A 25136-nucleotide genomic window follows, 5' to 3' on the forward strand; every position below is an offset into this window, starting at 1 on the left:
AGAAGATTATGAGTTTAGAAGAGTCTCTTGCTTTGTTAACTCGTAACACTGTGCAGTTTCAGCAATCTGTTGCTCAAGGTTTAGAAGAAAATAAGAGAATAGGTCAGGCTAACTCTCAGGCTATTTCCGAGTTGAAAACCCAGGTTAGTCAGATAAATGAGACATTGAGAGAAAAAAAAGTTTCCTAGTCAACCACAACCCAACCCTAGGGGAGTCCATCAAATATCTTTAGCTGGTGAGAAATCATCAAACCATGTGAACTCGATAACAACCTTAGGAGTGGTAAAACGGTAGACAATAAGGTAGCCATGCCTAGTGGACATACTGTAGTTCCACCTTCTACTTCCCAAGAGGAGCCCGTAGACGAGGAAACTGAAACAGTCTCTAAGGATTCCCAAGAAATTCCTGATAGGTCTACCTTTGTGCCTAGAGCCCCATATCCACATTTGTTAGCCCCAACAAAGAAGGAGTCGACTTTCAACGAGATAATGGAAACATTTAAGCAGGTGAACATCAACATTCCGCTATTAGAAGCAATTAGGCAGATGCCTGCTTATGCCAAGTTCCTTAAAGATCTTTGTACACGAAAGCGTAAGCTTAATGTCCATAAGAAAGCTTTTTTAGCTGGTCAGGTAAGTTCCATTCTTCTGAACCAAACACCCCTAAGTATAAGGATCCTGGATGCCCCACCATATGTTGTGCGATTGGTAATCACATGGTCGATAAAGCTTTACTTGACTTAGGAGCTAGTGTTAACTTACTCCCGTATCATGTATACACCCAGCTAGGTCTTGGTAAGTTGAAACCGACTAAAATGACACTACAATTAGCTGATAGGTCTGTCAAAGTCCCTTGTGGTGTCATAGAGGATGTTCTGATTGAGGTTGATAAGTTTATTTATCCTGTAGATTTCGTTGTTCTAGACACCCATCCTGTTCAGGACCCAAGTCGTCAAATCCCAGTGATTTTAGGTCGCCCATTTTTAGCCACAGCTAACGTTGTCATCAACTGTGGGACTGGGCTTATGAACATATCCTTTGGTAATATGACCACTGAACTAAATGTCTTTAATGTTACTAGACAACCTTCTGAGAACAATGATTTAGAAGAAGTGAATATGATTAGCACTTTAGTTCATGATTTGGTTCAGGATAATTGGCTTGACACTTTACTGGTAGATTCTTTAGATGATTTTGAGGAAACCATTCTCTTAGATCAGATATGTGATCAATCTTTAGAAGAAGCTCTTGAGTATTTTAAAGATTCTATGGACCCAGAAATTCAGGCAATAGTTTTAGGTTTTTCTGAGAATAATGATGACCCTAAGTTTGGGGGTAGAGAACTAGAAGAATCTCTTGAGTATTTTAAGGACTCTGAAGATCCGGAAATTCAAGAAATAGTTAGAGGTTTGTCTGTGAACCCTAAGTTCGGGGTAGTGATGGTTCTTGTGATTGTATCGTATCCCTAATTAGAGTACCTAACTTGGGACTCGAGCCTTGTACATCTGAGATATTACTTGAATCTTTTCAGACTCCGCAACCCGATCCTCCTGATACTGTCCAGGAGGTAACCCAGGTATTAGAGACCCGTTTTTCGGATGAATCTATTTATCGAGACACACATATGAAGTTCAATTACGCGCCACAGATAAACTCAGTTGTCTTGACAGAAACCTTGGATGAGGACGTGCTCCTTCTTTTCATTTTTCTGAATCAGTGCAGTTGTCCCATACTGGTGTCAACTCTATTTGGTCTTATGAACCCACAATTGTTTCGACTATTGATATATGACTTTGTAAGGTGACAATCCTTTTTGAGGTATTTGATGTCTAGCTAAAGACTTTAAATTTAGCATTTCCTGGGAGGTACTCATGCTTACGGTAATATCCTTCCTTATTTCTTTTTCCATCCATCAAGTGGTAACAGTTTCTTATTGTTCATGCTTTTAATTTCATCTTTAGAACATTGAGGAAAATGTTAGATTTAAGTTTGGGGTGGGGAAGAAACTTTTTGTTAGCTCTTAGCTGCAACAAATAAACTCCAGAGCCTAGAAATTTATGCTTATTAAGGTTGGCACTAACCAATCTAAGTGGATGGGAACATCTTGGTTGTAGGAGTTGAGGAACCAATCCGATTAGATGGAAACATCTAAAGAGTCTATTCATAAAAGCACAGAGCTCAGGTGTTAGAATTAAAAAAAACATGGTAGTTTCGCCATATCTCGTTGAATCCTAATCCTTCTGTTTTTATTATTTAAGTGATTTGGTGGGGCACACGATTCAAGTTGTTACCTTTGATAGGGTGGAATAGAGTGATTGAGATATACAAAAATAAATAAATGAATGAGACCAGACCATTAGACCAACCGGAATAAATTCAATAAAGTTGACCACTGGTGCCCTTGTATATGCCAGTTGTGTTGACCTAGAGTTAGGTTTATCGACCACTGTTCCCCTTGTATATGCCAGTTGTGTTGATATTAGTCAGACCGGTATCTCAGTCCATCAGGATAGGTTCACCTTGGCAGAGGCCTTCAGACAGATATGGGAAACACCGTTCACTTTTAACCATCTCTTTATCCATCTTCTTAATCTTTCCATGTGATTGGTTGACTCCGGTTATGATGTACAGAAACTATCTGAGTAGAGCTCTGTCACTTATATATGAATTTTAGTATACTGAGTGCAAACTCGTGTACAACAATTGGAATTTCGCATCAGGGTACTTCCTCCCATAGTCAATGATTGTATGCCAACCAAGGAGATTCTTTAGTGCCTTCCAAGGTTCTGCGTAGATAGCTAGGGTCTGGAGTAAAGGTTTTGTGGGTACACCTCTGGTAAACCCTCCGGAGACAACACTCCGCCGCTAGGGCCACCTAGCGGTTTAACGGCTTGCTGCACGTGCTAAGTGTAGTCATTTTTATTTTTTAGATTAGATTTGCTCGAGGACTAGTAAATAATAAGTTTGGGGGTATTTGATAGACGCATTTATGTGTCTAATTTGTCCTCAATGTTCCGTATTATTAGTACTCGATTTCGTACTTATTATGGTGTTTTGTGTGTTTGTAGGTATTTTTTGGGAAATAAATATTGTTGGAAAATTCGGCTCGAAAAGTTGCTCGGAGCACCTCGGAGGACAATTGCTATACGGACCCCCATTTTTGTTAAGTGTCACCCACGGCTATACGTAGCCCATTTTTGTCCACAACACCCATTTTTGTCCACAACACCCTTCTCCCCCGTTGGAATTAATTTTTTTGGCGGGAAATATTTTTTTCACCTGCAACATATTCTTCTTCGGATTTGGAGGAGCTGCAGTGAGATTCAATGGCTGAATTTGCACGGGATGACTTTACGGAGTGTAACAGGCGTGGTATGGTTGATGTTTCGATTGGAATTGGCTGCATCGTCGGATTGAAGCTAAACAGGGCAACCGTGTTCACAAGGGAGAAAGTCACGGGATTACAACGAGTTTGGACGTGTACCGCATGCGTTGGTTGCTTCAGAAACGTGAAGGAGTTAAACAAAGATTCTATGCACGTATCCAGACGCGTGCAGGAGAAGAAAAACAGAAGAAAATATTCTCAGAATATTTTCTTTACTGCCCGAGTTCAATGAAGAATATTGAGAATTATGGCGTGATTAAATGAGGCTGAGGAGTATAAATAGATTGCTGGGATCATAGAGAAGGGGGACGGAGAGTTTGGGGTCGAGAGGAGAGCTCAGTAGGCCAGAATCAAGAGTTTTCAGAACTCTGTTTCTGCTGCTGCACCAAGAACACGAAGAACAAAAGACCACCAGAGGCAGTCGTTTATGAACAGTGACAACGACAGCCACTTGAGGGTCGCAGAGTTACAACAACAACAGTTCTTTTCTATCGTTCTTTGTAACAGTGTTTTGCAACAATTATAAACGTTGCAAACACCCAATTTTCATTATTTTCTCCATTTCATCATTTGTACACCTACTTTGAGCAATAAAATCAATTTTTGAGCGTGTTTCCAACATCATTATGAGCTAAACCCAATCTTCCAGGAAGATGGAGGAAGCCATTCTTCCAAAAGTTATGTGGTAAAATTTATTTGAATTTATTTATGCAATTCTTTTATGATTATTTGCACCGAATGAAAATTGAGTAATGATTTTTATTAATTAGTTGTGTTTTCTCTTGATGAAGTATGCTTAGTTTAGGGCTTTTGATACTTCATGCTTGCGATTAACAATTGATGTTTTGAAAATCTAATTTAGGCAATGATTAGAATCACAATTTCTTTTGATTGGAGTTATATTGTCTAGAATTGCATGATAAAAATTAACATTAGATTACATGAATTTTGGTGAATGGTGAAATCCTGAACCCTGGTCTCTCTAATATAATCAGTTTTAATTTGCTTTATTTTCTTTAGTTTTAAAATTTAAATCTAAAAGCACAACCTTCACAAGTCTTGAACGAACTCTATTTATTACTACAACAAACTTGAAAACCCACCAATCGACTAAAAGGCATGTGGAGACTTGAACTTATCTATCACTCAAAAGTCTATCTACTCTATCTCCTATCTTGAGACAAAAGTCGTTTTGCTGTATAGACTTTGATTATCCACATTTGATATTTCGAGCCGAGTTTATCTCTCTTATCTATTTCTCGAAATATGTGTTCGTAAGCTTTCGCTTTGGCCAAGTTCATCTTTACTAGTGACGAAAGTCATGTTAAGTTTCAATCACTTGAAAATGGCTTTGACGAAAAATGGTTTGTGAAAAACAACTATATAACGTCCTCTAAGAATGTTTCAATGATGGAAATGGGAGTTTAGATTATAAGCATTGTATGGTAACTCATACATGTATAATTCCTTAATCCTTGAACCGAAGTATGCGTACTTTGCTGCTCTGGAAAACCGGAATAGAGTCCGCGAACCAAGTCCGCGTACCCAGTCCGCATATTGTCGAAGGTTCTCTTCCCGAGAAAATCTGCTGGAGTTTGTGAGCTATTTACAAACTTATTCCGGATACTTAAGTCCGCGTACCAGTCCGCGTACTTAAGTTGGTTATTTTCTAAAAACGATTATTCGTGAACTTAAACTTATATAAACTAAGGAATGCAAGTTTGCAAACCGTGGCTATAAAGTCCATGACTCGATTCGAGTGAATCATTTTTGTTTCAATTGTGTCTATTATAAAGATCTAAGCAACCGAACAACTCTCTAACTAGTTCATTTGAGTCATTTGAACTAGTTGTGGTAAAGCAGAATATGGTTGATATGAAAGTGCTCATATGGCTAACCATTTGGTTAATTACTGTTGAACCAACTAGATGTACATGTTTGGGTACGGTTACACAAACCTAAATAAACGTGCATTTCATTTGTGTGTAACAAGATAAGTTTCGATCTAACGGTTGAAAGATATTAGATTGAATCTAATCAGGTTTTCATCTAACGGTGAATATTGAATACTTTGTTACTAAGCTTACATTGATTGCAAACCCTGATTTGAAAGACTATATAAGGGAGAACTCTAGAAACTGGGAAACCTAATCCCCACACCTACTATGTAATACTAGTTTTATTATCTAGAGTCGATTCTCCTTTAACCTTAGGTTTCTACCGAGACCCTGTAGGTTAACGACTTGAAGACTTCATTGGAATTGTGAAGCCAGGCCGATACTACTTTTCTTGTAGTTGTGTGATATGATCTTGCTGTTTCTATCGTATTAAGTACAATCGTAAGGATTGCCTTGAAATTGATTTCTCCGATAGGTAAGATATAAAAGTAGTCACAAACATTTTCGTCTCATCGTTTGTGATTCCACAATATCTAGTTTCGCCATCATACGATTTAGATTATTGTGAGGTGATTGATAATACTGAAATGTTCTTTGGGAATATAAGTCTGGTTTATCAATTAGTTTGTGTTCACCTTGATTTATCAAAAGATAGAACAAAAACTCGTAGGTATTTCTGTGGGAGACGGATTTATCTATTACTGTAGACTTTTCTGTGTGATACAATTTTTTTTATTAAAGTCTTCGACTTTGGGTCGTAGCAACTCTTAGTTGTGGGCGAGATCAGCTAAGGGAATCAAACGCGTAGTATCCTGCTGGGATCAGAGACGTAGGAGCACAACTGTACCTTGGATCAGTATGAGATTGATTGGGGTTCAACTACAGTCCAGACCGAAGTTAGTTTGTAGTAAGCTAGTGTCTGTAGCGGCTTCATACAGTGTGTGTTCAATCTGGACTAGGCCCCGGGGTTTTTCTGCATATGCGGTTTCCTCGTTAACAAAACTTCTGGTGTTTGTGTTAGTTCTTTTCCGTATTATATTTTATTATATAATTGAAATATAACAGGTTGTGCGTTGAATCAATCAATTGGGAAATCCAACCTCTGATTGTTGATTGAAATTGATTGATACTTGAACATTGGTCTTTGGTACCGTTCAAGTGATTTCTCTTGTATTCAATTAGACTCGCAGATTTCCATTTTCTTAAGTAAGTATTTAATCGAGAAAGAGAGATATAACTCTTTGATATAGTTTTATTAAGATTGAGTCTAACTGTCTAGTTAATTCTCTTAAAAGTATATTGGAGTTAATCCATATAGATTTCCAATCAAAATATTGGGTGTGGTTGTTAGACCCCCACTTTTTCAATTGGTATCAAAGCAGGCAAACACATTTAAAGACCTTACAAGTCTTTGTTTGTAGCGATCTGATTCTATGGACAAGAGTGCTATCTCTAATAAACGCATCACCAGAAATAAAAGTTCTATCTCTATTATATCTATTAAAGAGAAAGATTCTTCAATCTCAAATATAGACGAACCTAGTGTTCTGACGAGACAGACAGACACTGACATGTGTTGTTCCGATTACCCTTCAAAAGAGTCTATCTCCATAAATGAAAGGGAATCAACTAAAGAGAGTGAAATGATACTAAATCTTGTTAGAATCCAAGCTGATAGATTTAATCGGTTGAAAAACCATGTCAATGTCCTTCTTGGTATAGTAAGAGACCGCAATTCCAAAAACATTGAAGATTAGTCTTCACGTATCCTACTTGAGGCAAGTCTTGAAAAGGATGATTTGGAAATTGAACATCGCTTGAATAAACTCTCTATTAAAGGTCGTGTCAAAAAGCCCTCTATACCATCTACTTCTATTGAAGCAAAGCTCCAGTTTCAGAAGTAAAATCGGAATCCCTTCCTGATAAAAAGGATGTGCCTGAAATCTCCATTAATCAAGGATGTTGCACATCAAATGGGAGGAAGAAATCTTTAATAGATGATGTTAATACGAAACCTTCTAATCATCCTCATGATAAGAAAGTATGTCTCTTTTGTGATTCAGAAGGGCCTGTGAAGCTAAAGAGAAACTCTAGGTTAAATAACAATTCCATTGTTGAACTTCAACACACCTTAGACTTAATTCTCAAAGTTGTAACTGACATTCGTATGTCTAAACCAATTGGTTTTCGTACTTACCCTGTGTATGCTACCAGGATGGTCATTTCAATGAGTTCCTCGAATGAGCAAAAGCAGAACAGACGTCTTAACAGAAATCGTCTAAGAAAAGATAAATCCCATTCTTCTGCCAAAAAGGGAGATAATGATACAGTTGATGTGAACAAGGTATCAGGAGAAAAGAGCAAAGATGATGATATAAGAAATAACCTTAAGGAGTTAATTGAAGGTTATAAAGAGATCATTAACTGGTTATCAACCTCCTCTACCCAAAATTCTTCAGGTAAGAGTCGATACTATGAGTCATGTCTTGATAACAGTAAATTTTATAACAACTTTTCACATCATAATGGTTTTCCTCCAAACTCTCGAGGAAAGAAGGATAACCAAAAACAATATTCATTTAATGAGATAAAGGCTCATACTTGTGTTAACTAATCACAAGGTTGAAATCTCACTTGCGAAAAACCTGGTAGAGTGAGAATTGGTCAGGTATACTCATGGGCAAAGTGTCTCTGATTATCTAGCTAATTTATTCTCGCTCTTATATGGATTGTCACTTAACACTTTTACATGAAGTATTTTTTTCTCTTCTGTTTTTTTTTTCTTTTTACTTTTGTTTGCTCCATGCCTTCAATCTTAGTTTTCGAAGTGCTAAGATGCATGGATTCTTTTTAAAGCATCAAAGTGTCGTTTTTACCACCTTCACAAATAGACCTTTAGATTAAGGTTTTGTGGACCCTTTTCTTACGGGTACACGTACGGTTTCGGGATTCTCTCACAAACCGACCTTGTAAACCCTAAGTCTTGACGAACTTGTTTATATACCTTTCCTATTGAGTTGAATTATCTCACTCTAGGCTTCCTATTATCAATGGCTTCTTCCTCTTGTTCTTGGGATTTACCAGAAGACTTCGTCGATAATGCGGTATATTTCGAATTCGATGAAAAGAAGGGAACGTTTGTTGAAGTTGAAGGATCTTTTCCTCAATCTCCTTATTCATACTCGGATGTTGAGGAGGTTGAAGAGATTTCAGCTGAAGTGGTTCTTGACTTTCCCAAAAACTTTGAGGATGCAAAACAACAACTTGTTGATACAATGAAGTGTCTTGATGTGGTTAGAACTTAGTTGAAAAAGGTTAACTCTGACCTTGTTCTCATGAAGACACATGTTAAAGAACTTATCAATGAGAATATATTCTCTGAAGAAGCAGTTGATGCTGTCAATCACAAGCTCAAAGACCTCAAGGCTAGTGAGGATCCCGAATCGTCTATCTAGTTCGTGCTCTCCTTCGGCATAGGAGTCCACGTTGTGTTTAGCTTGTTGATTTTATTTTGTCTATTAAATCTTCTTATGAGAATTTTATTCTTGTGTTTTTAGGAAGAATAACCAGAGTTTGGAATAGCCATTATTGTGATTACACATAGCTATGTCCAACATTTTCATCTTTATTGTTTTTATATTTATATGCTTAAATTCTAAAAAATTGTTTGGAAGATGATTTTTGCAGTATTAATCTTTATGGTTTTTTATATTGCAAACTTGTTATGGGATATGTGTGTTTGCGTCTGTGAAATATGATTATCCCATACTTTGTCAAAGGTTAAGTCTTTTATATGTCAATATGCATGTATTGATAAAAGAATGAATGAACTTTTGACAATACAAAAGTTTAAGCCTATTATATGTCATTATGCAAATATTGATGGAAGATAGGATGAACTTTTGTTTACGAGGATTATGTCTATTATATGTCATTATGCAAAGTGGGTGGCTATTTATGGCAGGTTTCCACGAAGTGGTATGTTGGCATGTTACCGCGGCAGAGTGGCATGTTGGCATGACGATCAATATGTTGTTGTGGCAGGGCACGTTTGGCTTTCCATCGGTAGGGTGCGTTTGGTCTTTAGTGTATGGTGGCAAGTTTATAGCGATTTGATTGGCCAAGAAAATGGGGCGGCCAAACATAAGGCGCGGATACACTTCTGGCGAGAGTGTGGCGGCTTTTGAGCGACCTGATTGGTCGATGGGAAGTGGAGCCGGCCAGTATGGGCCCAACCACAACTTATGTGTGTGTGGTGAGTTTAAAGCGACCTGGTTGGTCGAGGAAAATAGGGACGGCTTTAGGATGGGGCATGGCCAATGGAAAGTGGCGCCAAGGCATGGCCACGCCTCCCTTTGCTGCTGCGGCTCCCTGGGCAAGGTTTTGCACCTACTAATCCATGGCGGATTAATTACCTAGTTTTCCTAGGCTTAATTTCGACAAGCAAGGTCTGGTATGTTGCGCAAAGCGCAAAAGTAATTGATTGAATCCTATGTGTTGACACAGACTTCTTTAAGTTCATTGTCAGAGAGCAACATGCTTTCTGAACGAATACTTTATGCAAAGATCTTATCCTTGATATTTGGAAATTCGTGTTATTCTGCTGCGAGCGAACACAAATTGTCATGCCATATCAGCATTAAGGGTTCAGGCAGGGAACGTGGCACAAGAAGCATTCGAAGAAACTTGTATTAAGTGAATACATGCAAGGCGTCGAAATTTACAGAACATGGGATGGTTGCTACATGCGCCAGTCTGGATAAATTTCATGTAAATATATTGAATGACTCAATAAGTATGCCAGTGGAGAGGTTAACACTCAATCCGTTTCCTTACAGAGTGACGTCACATCAGATGCAAGGCTTTACAATTTTAACCCTAAGCTAAAAACCACCATCAACAACATGTTACTGTAAGAAGTTTCTCAATAAGGATCTTATTCCTTAACTGTGAATTTTCTAGCGATCGATTGAGAATTTCACACTCAGTAGTCTTTTGATGAACTTCATTGCACAAGGCCAATTTTTGTTCCATATAATCTGTCAGATTATTTCTAAGACTTAGTGTTTCTCGCGTTCCTTCACAGACTCTTACATTAAATTAAACAACAAGTTCTATGACATCATCTAGACTGTCAATGGTTTCCCTTTCTCTGGATAGGTGTCAATATGTTTGAAAAACCTTACCAACATTTTACGAAATTCAGAACTAGGGTACGCTAGTGATTCTAATCTCTTTTCACATTCTGTAAAAGACGATTTTCCACTAGGAATTGGACTCGGATCCAAAACATGTTTCTTGAGTTTCGGATTCATTCTTTTCTGATCAGGATCCTGATTCGCAATCAAGTTATTAGTCATAGACTTTTTCTTTGATTTTCGAAAAGACTTACGAGAACAATTTCCATTGATTTTTCTTGAGATCTTAGTCTCATTATCTTGACATACGTTAACTGAACCATCCTTTGGATTCATTTTTATAGGTTGGATCGACCAAACACAGATTGTTAGATATTTTCGTGTTTTCCTGCTCTGATACCAATTGAAAAGGAGAGGGTACCCAAATATACCTCAAGCAAAAACTTTTCCTACCTGTAAATCCTTTCTCCGAAAGTGATTGTCTATGGACTGACTCGAGACAATACAACTAATCGGTTCACACTTCGTGTGATCGTCTATGGATACGAGATCGAGACAATAGAACAACGAAGTATGTTTACTTGATACAAAGGTTCGTACTTAGCCAAACACAATAGGATTGCTTATCAAGTAAATAGGAATTAACTTTTGTGCGATATACTTTAATTATAATAAAACAATTATAATGCGGAAATATAAAGTAAGTGACACAACAAGATTTTGTTAACGAGGAAACCGCAAATGCAGAAAAACCCCGGGACCTTGTCCAGAATTGAATAATCTCAGGATTAAGACGCTACACAAAATTACACCTAAATTCGTATAGTTGAAACCAAGCAACTAAACCTATTGTTCACCTAGTTTTGTCTGTATTCCCACTTCTCCAACTTATAAATAAGTCACGTACTTGGAACAATTCCTTTGGTTCGTATTCCAAACAGTAAAGGAACAACAAATCTGTTTGGTATCAACTCTATTCAACCAAGTGATATGAGTTGGATAAAGACTCTTCCATTTATCTTAACATAAACTCCTTCGTCAGGTCCTTAGATCTATCTTATGTTCAATTACCGAAGTAATCATTTAAGATTAATCCAACAACACTCTTAATCCAAAGAATTGTGTTGATGCCGATATACCACAAGGATAAACCGATTATTAATTGGATCCTCTTTTACCAAAACAAGTATTGTGCACACCAAAGATTATAAACCCAAGTAAGATCTTCAATATCTTCTTTGTCTTCGAATCTTCTTAAATCTTCAATAAAAACCTGCACACAATCACTTGAATCTCTTGTGATCAATCATGCACAGAACGGAGTCTGTTAACAATGGATTATCACAAGATCGTCTTTAGAACTAACATAGTCTAAAGATCCCTGTCGAAACTCTGAACTTGTTTGAGTGAATTTTATATCAGAAGAGAAGATCCTCAAGCATAAACAAATTAGGTGCAATCAGGTTTCAACCACCGTTAGTTAATCAAATCAATCGAAAACAAAAGATAAACCGCAATTATCTATCTTCCCACCAACGGTACACGCTAGAGCTTCTCAATCCCAAAGAAGACTTTAAACTGAGTGGCCGTAAGAGATTTCACCTAATTAGGTTACTCTCCTCTCCGAATAGGCGGCTACACCAATAACAACAACAAAAGAGGAAGTCTAGTTTGCTAGAAAGGCAAACTTCAAGTATTTATAGACAAGGAAGTTTGGACACCAAGGAATTTCCAAAACCGAAAATATTCTCAAGATATTCATTAAAGCACAAATTCGGTTTCCATAATTGCTGGAAATATTCTGTCCACAAATAATGATTGAAATCTCTCGGAAAATCTAATTAGTAAATGCACATTATTAAATCTTATATTTCCATACAAAATGAAATTAATAACCTTAATTAAAAGATTCTTAACTTATTTATGTTTCGATCCTGAGATTTTCTTCCTTTAGCTATTAAGGAATAACTTTAAACAATTAAAGAAATAAACATTCACAGCACGCGTTCAAAGTATGTCGACATCCTTACTTTGTAAGTTCTCTTTCACACTTACAACCTTGAAACCGATTTTCCACACTTCCAAACAATTTTAGAATTGGTTCATCTGACTTTAAAGAACTATGCGATTGATCAAACAAACATTCAATCACAATCATGGGTTTAACAGTTCTACCTCCATGTGAGTACTGTGCATAGTCACACTAGCTTTCCAAAATTCGGTTGACTAGGTACTAGGATCGGTTCCCCACATATATATGGTATCTAACTTATATGTGTTGCACATGTCCATAGGATCGGTTCCCCTTTGCCTAAAAACGTGTTGCACATGTCCATAGGATCGGTTCCCCTTTCTGCTATAAACCTTGTTGCACCTAATACAAGGATCGGTTCCCCTTTGTGATTTACTGTACCTCTTACTAGGATCGGTTCCCCTTTCCAAATTTGGTCAGACAAAACACAAACCCGATCATACCTTCTTAGGTGATTACTTAAGATTGGTTTCACTATAAAAGTCATACCAATACATAAGTCAGGCCTTTTTGAATAGTTCTACCAAGAACACAAACAAGTTGTGAGCGGTTATACTCAATCACACATATTGGTTGTTCATAAGATATGCAATGAATAACAAAACTAATAACACCTGGAAATTTCCTTTTCGATTCACAAACAAGTTTATGAACTTACTTCCTTAAAACACATGTAAAACATTGTTCCCTAGGTTGAAATCCTCACCTCATACCCATACATAATCATAATAGCATTCAAATGATTATGGCTATGTCTTATCTATAAAGTTTAATGGTTAAGCAATAAAACCCGTATTGTATTCCTTAATACTATGTCTATCTAGAGTTCAAATATGCTTCGCAGTTATGTTTTCAATATGCACGACTTGAAAGATACGTTAGGGAATGAAACAGTTCAAGTAAAATATCACTAACCTCAAGTGGAAGGATGATTTTTGTCATTGTATCTCCTTGATTCTTCACATCTTCAATTCTTCGCAATACTTGTAATGTCTCATATCCTAATACTTTCAAGCTAACCTATACGAAGTTGACTCTAGTACATAATCAAGCGACTCTTAACATGAGTTTTGATTCACTAAAATATGACAACCAAACTTGTCATACCAACGCTTGGTAGGTTCAACCGAGCAATGCTTTAACAACATTGGTCTTTGGTACCGTCCAAGAACTCTCTTTGTAGTTAGGTTCACGGATTCAATTATGTAAACATTCTAATAACAAGAGAGAGGGAGAGAGATATAACTCTAGGAAATTTCCTTGATTGAGTTTTTACTCTCGGAGTTTTGTTGAGTTTGTCCATACATATTCCCTAAGAAAAAGTTGGTGGCGTATTTTGGTACCCCCGGTGTTTTCAGTAGATGCAATGGTTTGCTTTACATACCGCCAAAATATAGTTGTATCTCCATAAGTGAAAAAATGCCTAATTTGTGATCGTCCTTTGTGTGGATCAGAAAGATAAGTTGCATCCTCATACCCAATTAGTTTTGATTCAGATCCATAAGGGTAAAATAAACCTAAATCAGTAGTACCACTAAGATATTGAAATAAGCATTTTAAACCATTCCAGTATCTTAAATTTGGGGCAGAATTGTATCTAGATAGTAAATTAACTGAAAAGGAAATGCCAGGCCTTGTACAATTTGCAAGATACATAAGAGCATCAATTTCACTTAAGTATGGTACTTCTGGACCTAGGAGTTCTTCGTCATCTTCTTTAGGGAGAAATGGGTCTTTATCCACATCAAGTGATCTCACGACCACTGGGGAACTCAACGGATGTGCTTTGTCCATATAAAAGCGTTTTAAGACTTTTTCTGTATAAGTATATTGATGGACAAATATCCCATTTGAGACATGCTCAATTTGTAAGACAAGACAATATTTGGTTTTACCAAGATCTTTCATCTCAAATACCTTTTACAAATAAGCTGCGGTTTTTGAGAGCTCTTCTAGAGTCCCGACGAGATTTAGATCATCAACGTATACTGCAATAATAACAAATCCAGAATTGTACTTCTTGCTAAAAACACATGGACAAATAACACTATTAGTATATCCCTCTTTCAATAAGTATTCACTGAGGCGATTATACCACATTCTCCCAGATTAATTTAGTCCATACAAAGTTCTTTGAAGTTTTATTGATTATACACTTCGTTGTTTAGAATTGTTTGCTTCAGGTATACGAAATCCTTCAGGGACTTTCATATAAATGTCATTATCAAGTGACCCATAAAGATAAGCTCTGACGACATCCATAAAACGCATTACAATCTTTTTGAAGCTGCCAAACTAATTGAAAACTGAAATGTGATGGCATCCATCACTGGAGAATAAGCTTTTTGGTAATCAGTACCAGGTCTTTGTGAAAAACCTTGTGCAACGAGTCAAGCTTTGTATCTCACAATTTCATTTTTCTCGTTACGCTTTCGTAAGAATACCCAATTGTATCCGACGGCTTTTACATTTTCAGGACTTTCAACAACTGGACCAAGAACTTTACGTATATCCAATGAGTTGAACTCTGCTTTGATAGCATCCCTTCATATCGGCCAATCTTTTCTGCGTCGGTATTCATCTATATATTGTGGTTCGGGATCATCAACATTTTCTATGACATCCAGAGCAACAATCAAAGCAAATTTACTATCAGGAATAATCATACTCCTTTCCCAGTTGTGTCTTGTACCAACATTGTTTATAGCGATATCATTGTTTTGAGGTACATGTGCCTCTTCAGGTGCAACTTGTGTATCAGTGTTTGATTTATCAATCAATTTTCCAGAGAGAATGGCCTTTTCCGGAATGCCAGCTACTAATCTCTTTTTCCGCGGAACTGAACCCTTTGCACCAAGAGGTCTTCCACGCTTTCGTATCGTGGAATGATTTGCATTATCATGATGTCCTTTTGGGATAGTTACTCTCGCTGGAATATTTGTAGCAGATATATGTGATTTTGTTACCTTACCCATATCAGTAAATGTGCCACGCATTTTATTTGCAATATTTTGCAAATGTATGATCCTTTGAAACTCAAGATCACATTGGTTTGTACGAGGATCAAAATGGGCTAATGATGGTGCATTCCATGAGATTTCACGGTGTTCGTCAAACTTTAGCTTTTCTCCACCTAACGGCGGGAAAAATGACTCATCAAATTGGCAAACAACAAATGTTACCTTAAAGATATCTCATGTTTGAGGCTCTAAATATCTGATGATAGATGGAGAGTCATAACCAACATAAATTTTGAGTCTACGTTGAGGACCCATTTTCGCTCTTTGAGGTGAATCTATGTGAGCATACGTAGCACAACCAAAGGATCTAAGATGGGAAATATTTGTTTGTTTCCCGTGTACAAGTTGTATAGGCGAGTATTTTTTATAGCTGGTTGATATGATACGGACCAGTACTGCAACCTGTAGTATAGCATGATCCCATGCTGTAAATGGAAATTTAGGCGTTAAAATTAATGGTCGGGAAATCAATTGTAAGCGCTTATTAAAGATTCCACTAGACCATTTTGAGTATGTACATGAGCAACATGGTGTTCAATATCGATACCAATCGACATGCAAAATTGTCAAATATTTTTGATGTAAATTCACCAGCATTATCAAGACCTATAGTTTTAATAATAAAATCTAAAAATTGATCTCGTAGTCTAATAATTTGCGCAAAAAATCTTATAAATGCAAAGGTACGAGTCGAAAGTAAGCAACCATGGGACCATCGTGTAGAGGCATCAATCATAACCATAAAATAACGAAATCATCCACACGAAGGGTGAATTGGTCCACAAGTATCACCTTGAATGCGTTGCAAGAAATTAGGTGATTCAAATCCAACTTTCATTAAAGATGGTCTAATAATTAATTTTCCTTAATAACAAGCATTGCATGGACTATATTTAGTCGACAAGACTTTTAGATTCTTCAGAGGATGTCCATGCGAGTTTTTGATAAATTGACGCATCATTTTTGATCCCGGGAAACCTAGTCGGTCATGCCAAAGTTTGAAAGTATTGGGATTAGAAGTCTTCGAATGATTCACAAGATGTGATACAATAAGGATACTATGATACAATCCATAAGAAAAAGTAGGAAACGTTTCTAATACTTGTTTGTTTCCCAAGACAATAATGGTAATACACAGACACTCTATGTTAGCACATTTGTTGTCTCGATATGATACCCATTAAGACGAATGTCTTTAAAGCTCAACAAGTTTCTGTTAGGTTTTGTTGAAAATAGAGAATCATTAATATGAATTCTTGCACCATTAGGTAACATTAATACGAATTTTCCACAACCCTCAATAATTTTAGAGGTCCCTAATTTTGTTGTTAGGAGCTTAAAATACATCATTTGAATATCAATTCATATACTTTTTCTTACTATTTTCTGTTGTATTTTCGGGTATTATGCTTGTTTTCCATTTTGTAGGTATTTTGGAGTCATGTGACATAAATGAAGAAAAATATGAACTTAATTGGTGGTATAGTGACATTGGAGTTTTTATTTTTTTGCTGCGATACACCATTCATTACTAAAGATTAATTTACATAACTTATAGTGACAGAATGTTGCTCTGCCCAGACAAGTTTGCTGATATCTTCTGGGATATTACATGTGTAGTCAAAATAAGTTCTGTCACTACTAGCTTTCTTAGCTATACTATGAGCTACACTATTAGCCGATATTTTTACATGATTTACAACAAAATTAGGGGAACTTGACAGGAAGAACTTGATATCATCTATGATTCCTTGATTCATCCAATGCACTGATGAGGTTGTTTGCTTGATAGAGTTGATCACATTCAAGTTATCACTTTCCAAAATAACATTGTTGAGATTGCATTCATTAGCCCACAAGATTGCTTCTTTCATGGCTAAACATTCTGCTTGTTCACAATCTATTCCTCCATGGAAATATCTTCCCTTAACGGCGAAGCTTTGTCCTGTGCAATCACGAATTATTAGCCCCATAGCAAATTCAGAAGTATCAAGATTAAATGCAGCATCCATATTGAGCTTGAAATGGTTTAAAGGTGGAGGGGACCAGATTTGTCTTTCTTGCTTCTCTTTCACTATGACTGGAGAAACAGATTGTTGCAACATAATATTGATGGAATGAACTGTGAAGTAAACGTTTTGGTTTTTATTTTGGAAAACTTTAGAACATCTGTTCTTCCAAATAAACCAATCTGTCACCGTAAGAGTGGAAGTCCATTTATTATAATCTTATGAAGAAAAATTAACATTATCATGGAACCAGCTTGTAATTCAATCAACCACATCAATGTTTTGACCAAGCACAACAGACACATTTATATTCATGGCCAGCCAAACATCCCTAGAATGGATACACTCAAGCAACAAGTGAGATAAAGATTCATCTGCCTGAAGACATCTTGGACATAAAGTGTCAATAGTTTGTTTATAGGTGTGCAGTTTAAGATTAGTAGTAACTATTCTTCTAATACACTTCCATATAAACAACTTCACTTTGTGGGGAACTCCAGACTTCCATAGTTTCCTCCAGTTCACATTATATGTAGTGGGACGAAACTGAGAAGAATCATTTTCAAGTTTAGTCAAGGCTTTATAAGTAGATTTAACTGAAAAATCACCTGATTTATTTGGTTCCCAAACGAGCCTGTCATGACCCTCCTGACCAATATACATTCTAAGTATAAGATTAGCTGTATGAGGATCAAAGAGATCACTGACTAATTGAATATTCCATCTTCTTGGATTTTCTAAAATTAAGTCAGAAACAAACACAATGGTTGTTGGCTCTCTAAATGTGTCATTTGGTCTAGGAGGAGCATCTAACCCTATTACCCATTTATTTCCCCAGACTGATACACTACTACCATCTCGAACTTCACATCTGCTAAGTTGTCTGACATAAGAAAGACCTAACTCTACACCATTCCATACCCATGAAGAACTAGAAGGAGATTCCTGTAGCTGAAGAAAAGTGGTATAAGGAGAATATTTAGCCTTCATGAATTGAGTGAAAAGTTTATTAGTTTCAGTGCATAACCTCCATGCTAGTTTTATCAGTAAAGCTTTATTGAATCTTTCGATATTCCTGAAAGCCAAACCTCCCTCATCTAAAGGGTAACACAGAGAACTCCAAGAGATCATATTCAGAACACGATTAGATTTGTGCCCCCACCAGAATTTTCTCTAGGAAGAATCTAATTTAGATAGGACCTTCTTAGGAATTCTGAAGTTGCTCATGTAATGGTTAGGCATAGAGTTAAGGACTGACTTAACTAGAGTCGAGCATGCTGCTTGATCAAGAGTCTTAAAGCACCAGCCTTGAAAACGATGTTCATAAGCGTCTTGTATAGCTCCAAAAAAATTTGCTTTAGATTTACCTAACATAATGGGTAGACCTAGATACTTGTCTGAGGAGGAAATTTGTTTGACTCTAAGAACATTTCTAATGTTTTGTTTAGTCTGTTCTGATATATCACCAGTGACAAAAGCCGATGACTTAGAGAAGTTGATCATTTGGCCCGATATATTGCAGAAGTTTTGTAAGCAAGATTTAACTTGATTGATGCTAGTGTGATCTTCCTGGAAAAACAGTAAACAATCATCCGCAAAGAGGAGATGGTTTATAGAGATGGAGTTTTTATCTACTTGAATACCCTTAAGTAAATTTTGCGACTCTGCTAGAGCTAAAGATCTAGAAAGGTAATCCATTGAAATAATGAACAAGTAGGGGGAAAGAGGATCCCCTTGACGAAGATCCCTAGAAGGAGTGTAAGATTGACTGAGACTTCCATTTAACCGTATGGAGACAATGGTGGTTGAAATGCACCGATACACCATAGTACGCCATTCCTCACAGAATCCAAGAGAAGACAACATTCTATCTATGAAAGCCCACTCAACTCTGTCGAAAGCTTTCGACATATCTAGTTTAAGAGCTACTAACCCGTTTTTCTTTTTGGATTTCTTCATAGTGTGGACTAATTCATGAGCCATCACTATGTTATCATTTATGTACCTTCTGGGAACATAAGCCGCTTGAGTTGGTGAAATAATTTTCTGCGTCAGTGGCTTCATTCTAGTAACAAGTAGCTTGGAAATAATTTTATAAGTTATGTTACAAAGACCAATTGGTCTGTAATCATAAGGAGTAGATGGGTTTTTATTTTTAGGCATAAGACAAGTGACAGTGTTATTTATGTTCTGCGGCATCCTTCTCATAATAAAGAATTGCTGAACTAAATGAACCACATCACTTCCAACAGTACTCCATTGAGTTAAAAAGAAGCCAGCCAGAAATCCATCCGGTCCTGGAGAGTTCCAACTGGGCATATTCTTAAGCACATTAAAAACTTCTTCCTCTGAAGGAATTGATACTAAAAGAGCATTATCCTCAGGTGAGACTATATGCGGGATAATATCAAAAGATGTATCATCAAACATTGGGTTTGAAGATTGAGCTATACTGGAAAAATGCTTGGTAAGAAGAAGCTCCATATCTTTTTGAGTATGATGCCATTGACCTCGATCATCTCTCAAAGCAGAAATATGATTTCTAGACCTTCTTCTATTAGCAAAAGAGTGAAAGAAATCTGTGTTATTATCTGAGTCTTTAAACCAGTTAACACCCGACTTTTGATGCCAAAAATCTGCTTCCAATTTCTTCCAATATTGCAACCTTTGAATAGTTATATGTATCTTATAAGAGATAGCTTCACTATACGGTTGATTCTGAAGAAATGACGGCTGATATTTTAGGTATTTGACATGAAACCTTATCTTACCAAAATAGTCTCTAATCCATTTGGACAACTTTTTCCTAGCATTACATAACTTCTGATGAAGATTCATATTATTTTTGGAAGAATCCCACGAATTATCTATAACATCGGTGCAATTAGGGTCTCTAAGCCAACACCTATAAAACTTCCACACATTTCTTGGTTTAACAGAGTCAGATTCAGTAATAAGAATAATGGGTCTGTGATCTGACCCCAAGAACGGTAAGTGTAAAAGTTTAGAATCAGGATACTCCCTAATCCAGTCGGAGTTATGGAAAGCCATATCAATACGGGCTCTTTTATATCCTTTTCCATTGACTCTATTATTTAGGTATGAGAGGAACCATCATATCCTAAGTCCATTAGACCAGCATCATTTAAGAGATTTCCTACCCAAGTATCAAAGGAGTTAACACTAGTAGAAGCATTCTTATCTGAAACATGAATATTGAGATCACCTAAAAGAATCCATGGTTTATAGACATTTTCACTAATTTCTCTAATGAACTCCCATTGATATTGCTTCAACCGATTATGAGTAGAACCATAAACACATGAGAGCAACCATTCATGTTTATAAGGGTTGTCAGTAATTAGCAAGTGAACCATATTATCATTAGAGCAAACTATATCAGATGGAAAACCATTTTTCCATAATAAAACCATTCCACCAGACAACCCAATTGAGCTAATAAAATGAGTGTCAGGGTAGTTAAACCCCTTGTCAAGGATTTAGCTTTATCTATTCCAACTTTAGTTTCAACCAGAAAAATTAAATCAGGACTATAGGTTTTAATGTCTTGCAAATGATCTCTAGTATCTTTACCTCCTAGTCCTTGGACATTCCGTGACAAGATTTTCATGTTAACAAGTTTAAAAGAAAACAAGTGTCAAACTTGTAATGTAGCTAAAACACTGGAAGGGTATATGACATATAAAAGACTGTAAGAAATATGAACGTGAAACTGAAACTGTAACAAAAGAAAGATGGTTACCTGGCCATTTGTGCTTGAAGAGGTTGCTTTGAGTCTTTTGTGTAGATTTTTCTCTGAAACGGTCCCATGGAATGATGTAAATGAATTATACGATGGGGAATTGACATCCAAGCTAGCATGCGCATTAGACGATGACTCTACATTTAACTCAGCGGAGTTATGGTCCTTCATATTATCCTCAAAATGAGCTATAAGAGCTTGAAGAGATTGAGAAAAAACTTTAGAAGTATTTGGACTAGATGGATCGACATTACAAGCATTGTAATCATCAAAAGAAAAGTCCAGCTCTCCTCGAATATGACGATCCATCACATTCACTGGAGGAGAAGATGACAAAAGAATATCAGTAATTGTATTGTCTGCAGATTGTTCTTGTAAAGTGACCAACAAATATTGTGAAAGTTCCTTCTCCTTTGAAACTTCCACCAAATATTGTGAAAGTTGAACAGCATGCATGCATGAAGGTTGATTGACCATCTCAGGATGATTAAGTTGTTGCTGATTAGAAAGTTGATTCGTCTCTTCAATAGCTTGATCTTGCAAGTTGTCCACCATTAGATTATCTGAAGTCTGTTGAACATAAACTGTTGCAGAACTGCTTGGCTTAACACCCCTCATATATGGATTTGTCCATGAAGGAGGATCATAAATGGATGTAGAAGAAAGATATCCTCGTTGTTGTTGAAAAGATAGACTGCAATAGTCCCACACTCAGCCTCTTTGTGATCAATAGTGTAGCAATACCCACAGAGGTTGAATGGTTGCTTCTCATAGTATAGCTGAATCCATACTTCTTCTCCCGCTGTATTCTTAACCCAAAAACCTCGACGAAGAGGATCACGAACATCAACAAGCACTAAAGACTTTTGTAATTTTCCTTTTGGCACTAGACAATCAGGGGGATCAAGCTCCTTAACTTTTCCCATTGCAAATACTATGCCTTCTATTATAGTTTTGTTAGCAAATCCAGGTTGCATGTTGTACAAATGAAGCCAGAAGAGCTGCTTAGTGAGATCAACTTTAGATTTTGGTATTTTAGGATTCCAGGGTTCAATTACTAACAAATCTCCTTCTAAAAACCAAGGAAGAAATTTTAAGACAACTTCATACTCATCTGATATATGGAACTTAATGAGAAACGTTCCAGTTTCTTCTTTTTTGATAAAGATGTCTTTACTTTTCGGCCATAATTTCTTTAGTTTCTTATCCAATTCACCAACAGTAAAAGTTTTGGATGAATAGGGTTTTCCTAAAAAAACTAAACTTAAACTGTTCAACACCCAAGATAAGATCTTCTGTAGAGATTTGAGGGACTTTTAAAGCTCTGAGACGGTCAGATAAAGAAACAAACACCATATTTATCTGAATTGGAACAATTTCCTTATCCATTATGAAAAGACTGAGAGAAAAGGTGAAGAGATAGGAGAAGAGAACAATGTAAAAGGGAATTATAAAGAAGCTAAAACCGAACATCTGATGAGTGAATGAAATAGACTTGGTAACAACCTTCTTACACACCATTAAAGAAATAATGAAAACTTTAAGAAGGCGGCTGAAAGATAACACCGTAAGAAAGAGAATCATACAAAGATATTTTCCAACCGTGTAGTAAATGTATCAACGAGTGCAGAGAGGAAAACATGACGAGCTAAAAGATAACTTTCTCGTTCTATAGCTGAATTCCTAGAAGTTTTGTATTGTGTGAAATGCACAATGCTTAAGATACAAAGTCGTTCCTTTAAATGTAATTGTGTTACTGTGTTGGACATGGTTAAAACTTGCACGTTATGTTGTGGGTGAAAACTCGTAAAACCATTGCTTATATCATAAACTTTGATTCCAATAAGTTTCTCGCAAGAACCTTATCAGTCTTTTAGTGAATGGAAATCTAGTTTAATATGATTAGGTTGAGCAACCAAAGTTATATTTTTCCACCTGCTTGACAGAATTGGATTAATAAAGACTAATAATCCAAAGGGTATGTATATTTATGTCCTGATTATAGCGCAAGAATTGTTAATACCGGAGACACTTGATTAATGGTTAATCTAGTGGGAGTTGTAAACTATGAAAATATAGTTTCACTATTTGAGTTATTATTCTCATGATGATTTATATGATCCATTTTATGAAGGACCACAATTAGTTGAGCTACTCAGATTTCAGAAAGTAAAGAAAATTGATGTTTCTTCTGATAATGTGGTATGTCTTCAAAAAGTGTTAATTATTGGATCAAACAGGTGTTTGGATTGAATTTAATGATTACTGAGTTTGATGACTTATAACTGTCTTGAATTTCATCAAACGAAAGTAGGAACGATTATGTTAGTTGAGAATTTGAGGGTAAAGGAATTGGTAGGGTCTCTTCGAAAGGAAACTGGACTTGTAGTATGTCATCTTAAGCGATCAGTATATGGTACTTTAAAGACCCATCTTAATAGTAATTAATCTTCAGGTTTGAGAAAACTCTTTCTCGTTCAAGTTATGAATCTGACGATCAGTGGGAGCAAGTACATACATGTTGTGTATGTTGATGACACGCTAGTCACTATTTCTGTTGAGGATCTTGGTGTTTTTCTTAAACCAAGAAAACCCTCAATAAAGAACTTTTGAATAAATGAGATGAACTTGCCATTAGTGTAAGAAAAAGCATCTCAGTAAAGGAAAGCTCTTAGACTTATGACATGGACAGTTTCTCTGTTAGTGTTGAAATTACACATAAGAGTAACAAATCTCAGTCTTATATAATGAAAGCCTAGAAATCTCAAGAAAATGCAAGGAATACCTTATGCTTTCGCATTATGAAAATTTTCATATATAATATGTTTCACATGAAATTATTAAGTTCTGTAATACGCATTCTTGGTTGTTGCCAAAGTAACCCAGAAATCTAACTTATTGCAGAACATTAAAGTAAGTGTATATACCTTCATATAATTGAATTTTGAAGGATGGTAAATTGTTCAGACCCATCTTTTAAGTTCATGATTCATAGAGTTGTAGTGGGATATGGATTATGATAACATGAAATTGTAACTAAATGAAACACAGAGAAATTATAACTGCTTCACTTACTTTGGAGTCTGAATTGATATGTGGAATATGATAATACCATAATCTGAGGTTGTGCAACTTCACTCAAGGCTTGGAGAATGTCGACATTATAACCAAGTGGTTGAGTATTTATTATGTACAACGATCTCTTTCTCCTAAGCAATTAATGGTGAAACCTTATACGCTAATAAGCATGTGAAGATAGAGTTTCCCATTGTATAGAAAGAAGATTGGAAACAACTTATTGATGTGAAAAATACAAGTATAAAACTTGTGAATTAATGTACATCCATTAATCAAAAAGAGATTTGCGACCTGATGCCTTAAAGGAACAATTGCATCGTAATGTATTGGCCCCTTATGATAGTAGAGGTATGGATGAATTTCTGTTTCCACATCACTCTTTGAGATCTCATGAAATGTGTTTTTTCCGCATTCCTGTTATTCCACATGTGCACATACGTATTGGTGGAATGATTATTACAGGAATCTTTTAGTAATTCAAATTGATGGAATTGAGGCTCGAATGGTGTTTAGCCTTATGATCTGAAGAACTTATGCTTCCATTGTTTTGTAATGAATTGATGTTATAGTACATGGAAGGGAGTATGTCGTTAAATGATGTGTAACCGCCATGACTTACATTATGCGTTGCTAAACAATGATATTATGGCTTGTTATAATGGAATAAGCTCTCATTTAAGATCGCACGCATATTTCTCATGTCAGACCCCTAACGAATATATTAGTTATATATGGGTCATATGGGCCAAGTGAGAGAATGTTGGAAATTGTGGCCCGTATTACCCATAACGGTTTGGGTTTGATCCGGAAAACC

The 25136-nt window shown here is 36.3% G+C and overlaps 1 protein-coding gene across 1 annotated transcript; it reads right to left on the minus strand.

Annotated features, from left to right (window-relative positions):
• Positions 1-17010: 17010 nt before the first annotated feature.
• LOC113279951 lies at positions 17011-17577 on the minus strand. Its single transcript, XM_026528586.1, has one exon. It carries the CDS (start codon positions 17575-17577, stop codon positions 17011-17013), a length of 567 nt encoding a protein of 188 aa, XP_026384371.1.
• Positions 17578-25136: the final 7559 nt, after the last annotated feature.

This window comes from Papaver somniferum, chromosome 5, assembly GCF_003573695.1.
Source record: "Papaver somniferum cultivar HN1 chromosome 5, ASM357369v1, whole genome shotgun sequence".
NCBI classification, from domain to species: domain Eukaryota; kingdom Viridiplantae; phylum Streptophyta; class Magnoliopsida; order Ranunculales; family Papaveraceae; genus Papaver; species Papaver somniferum.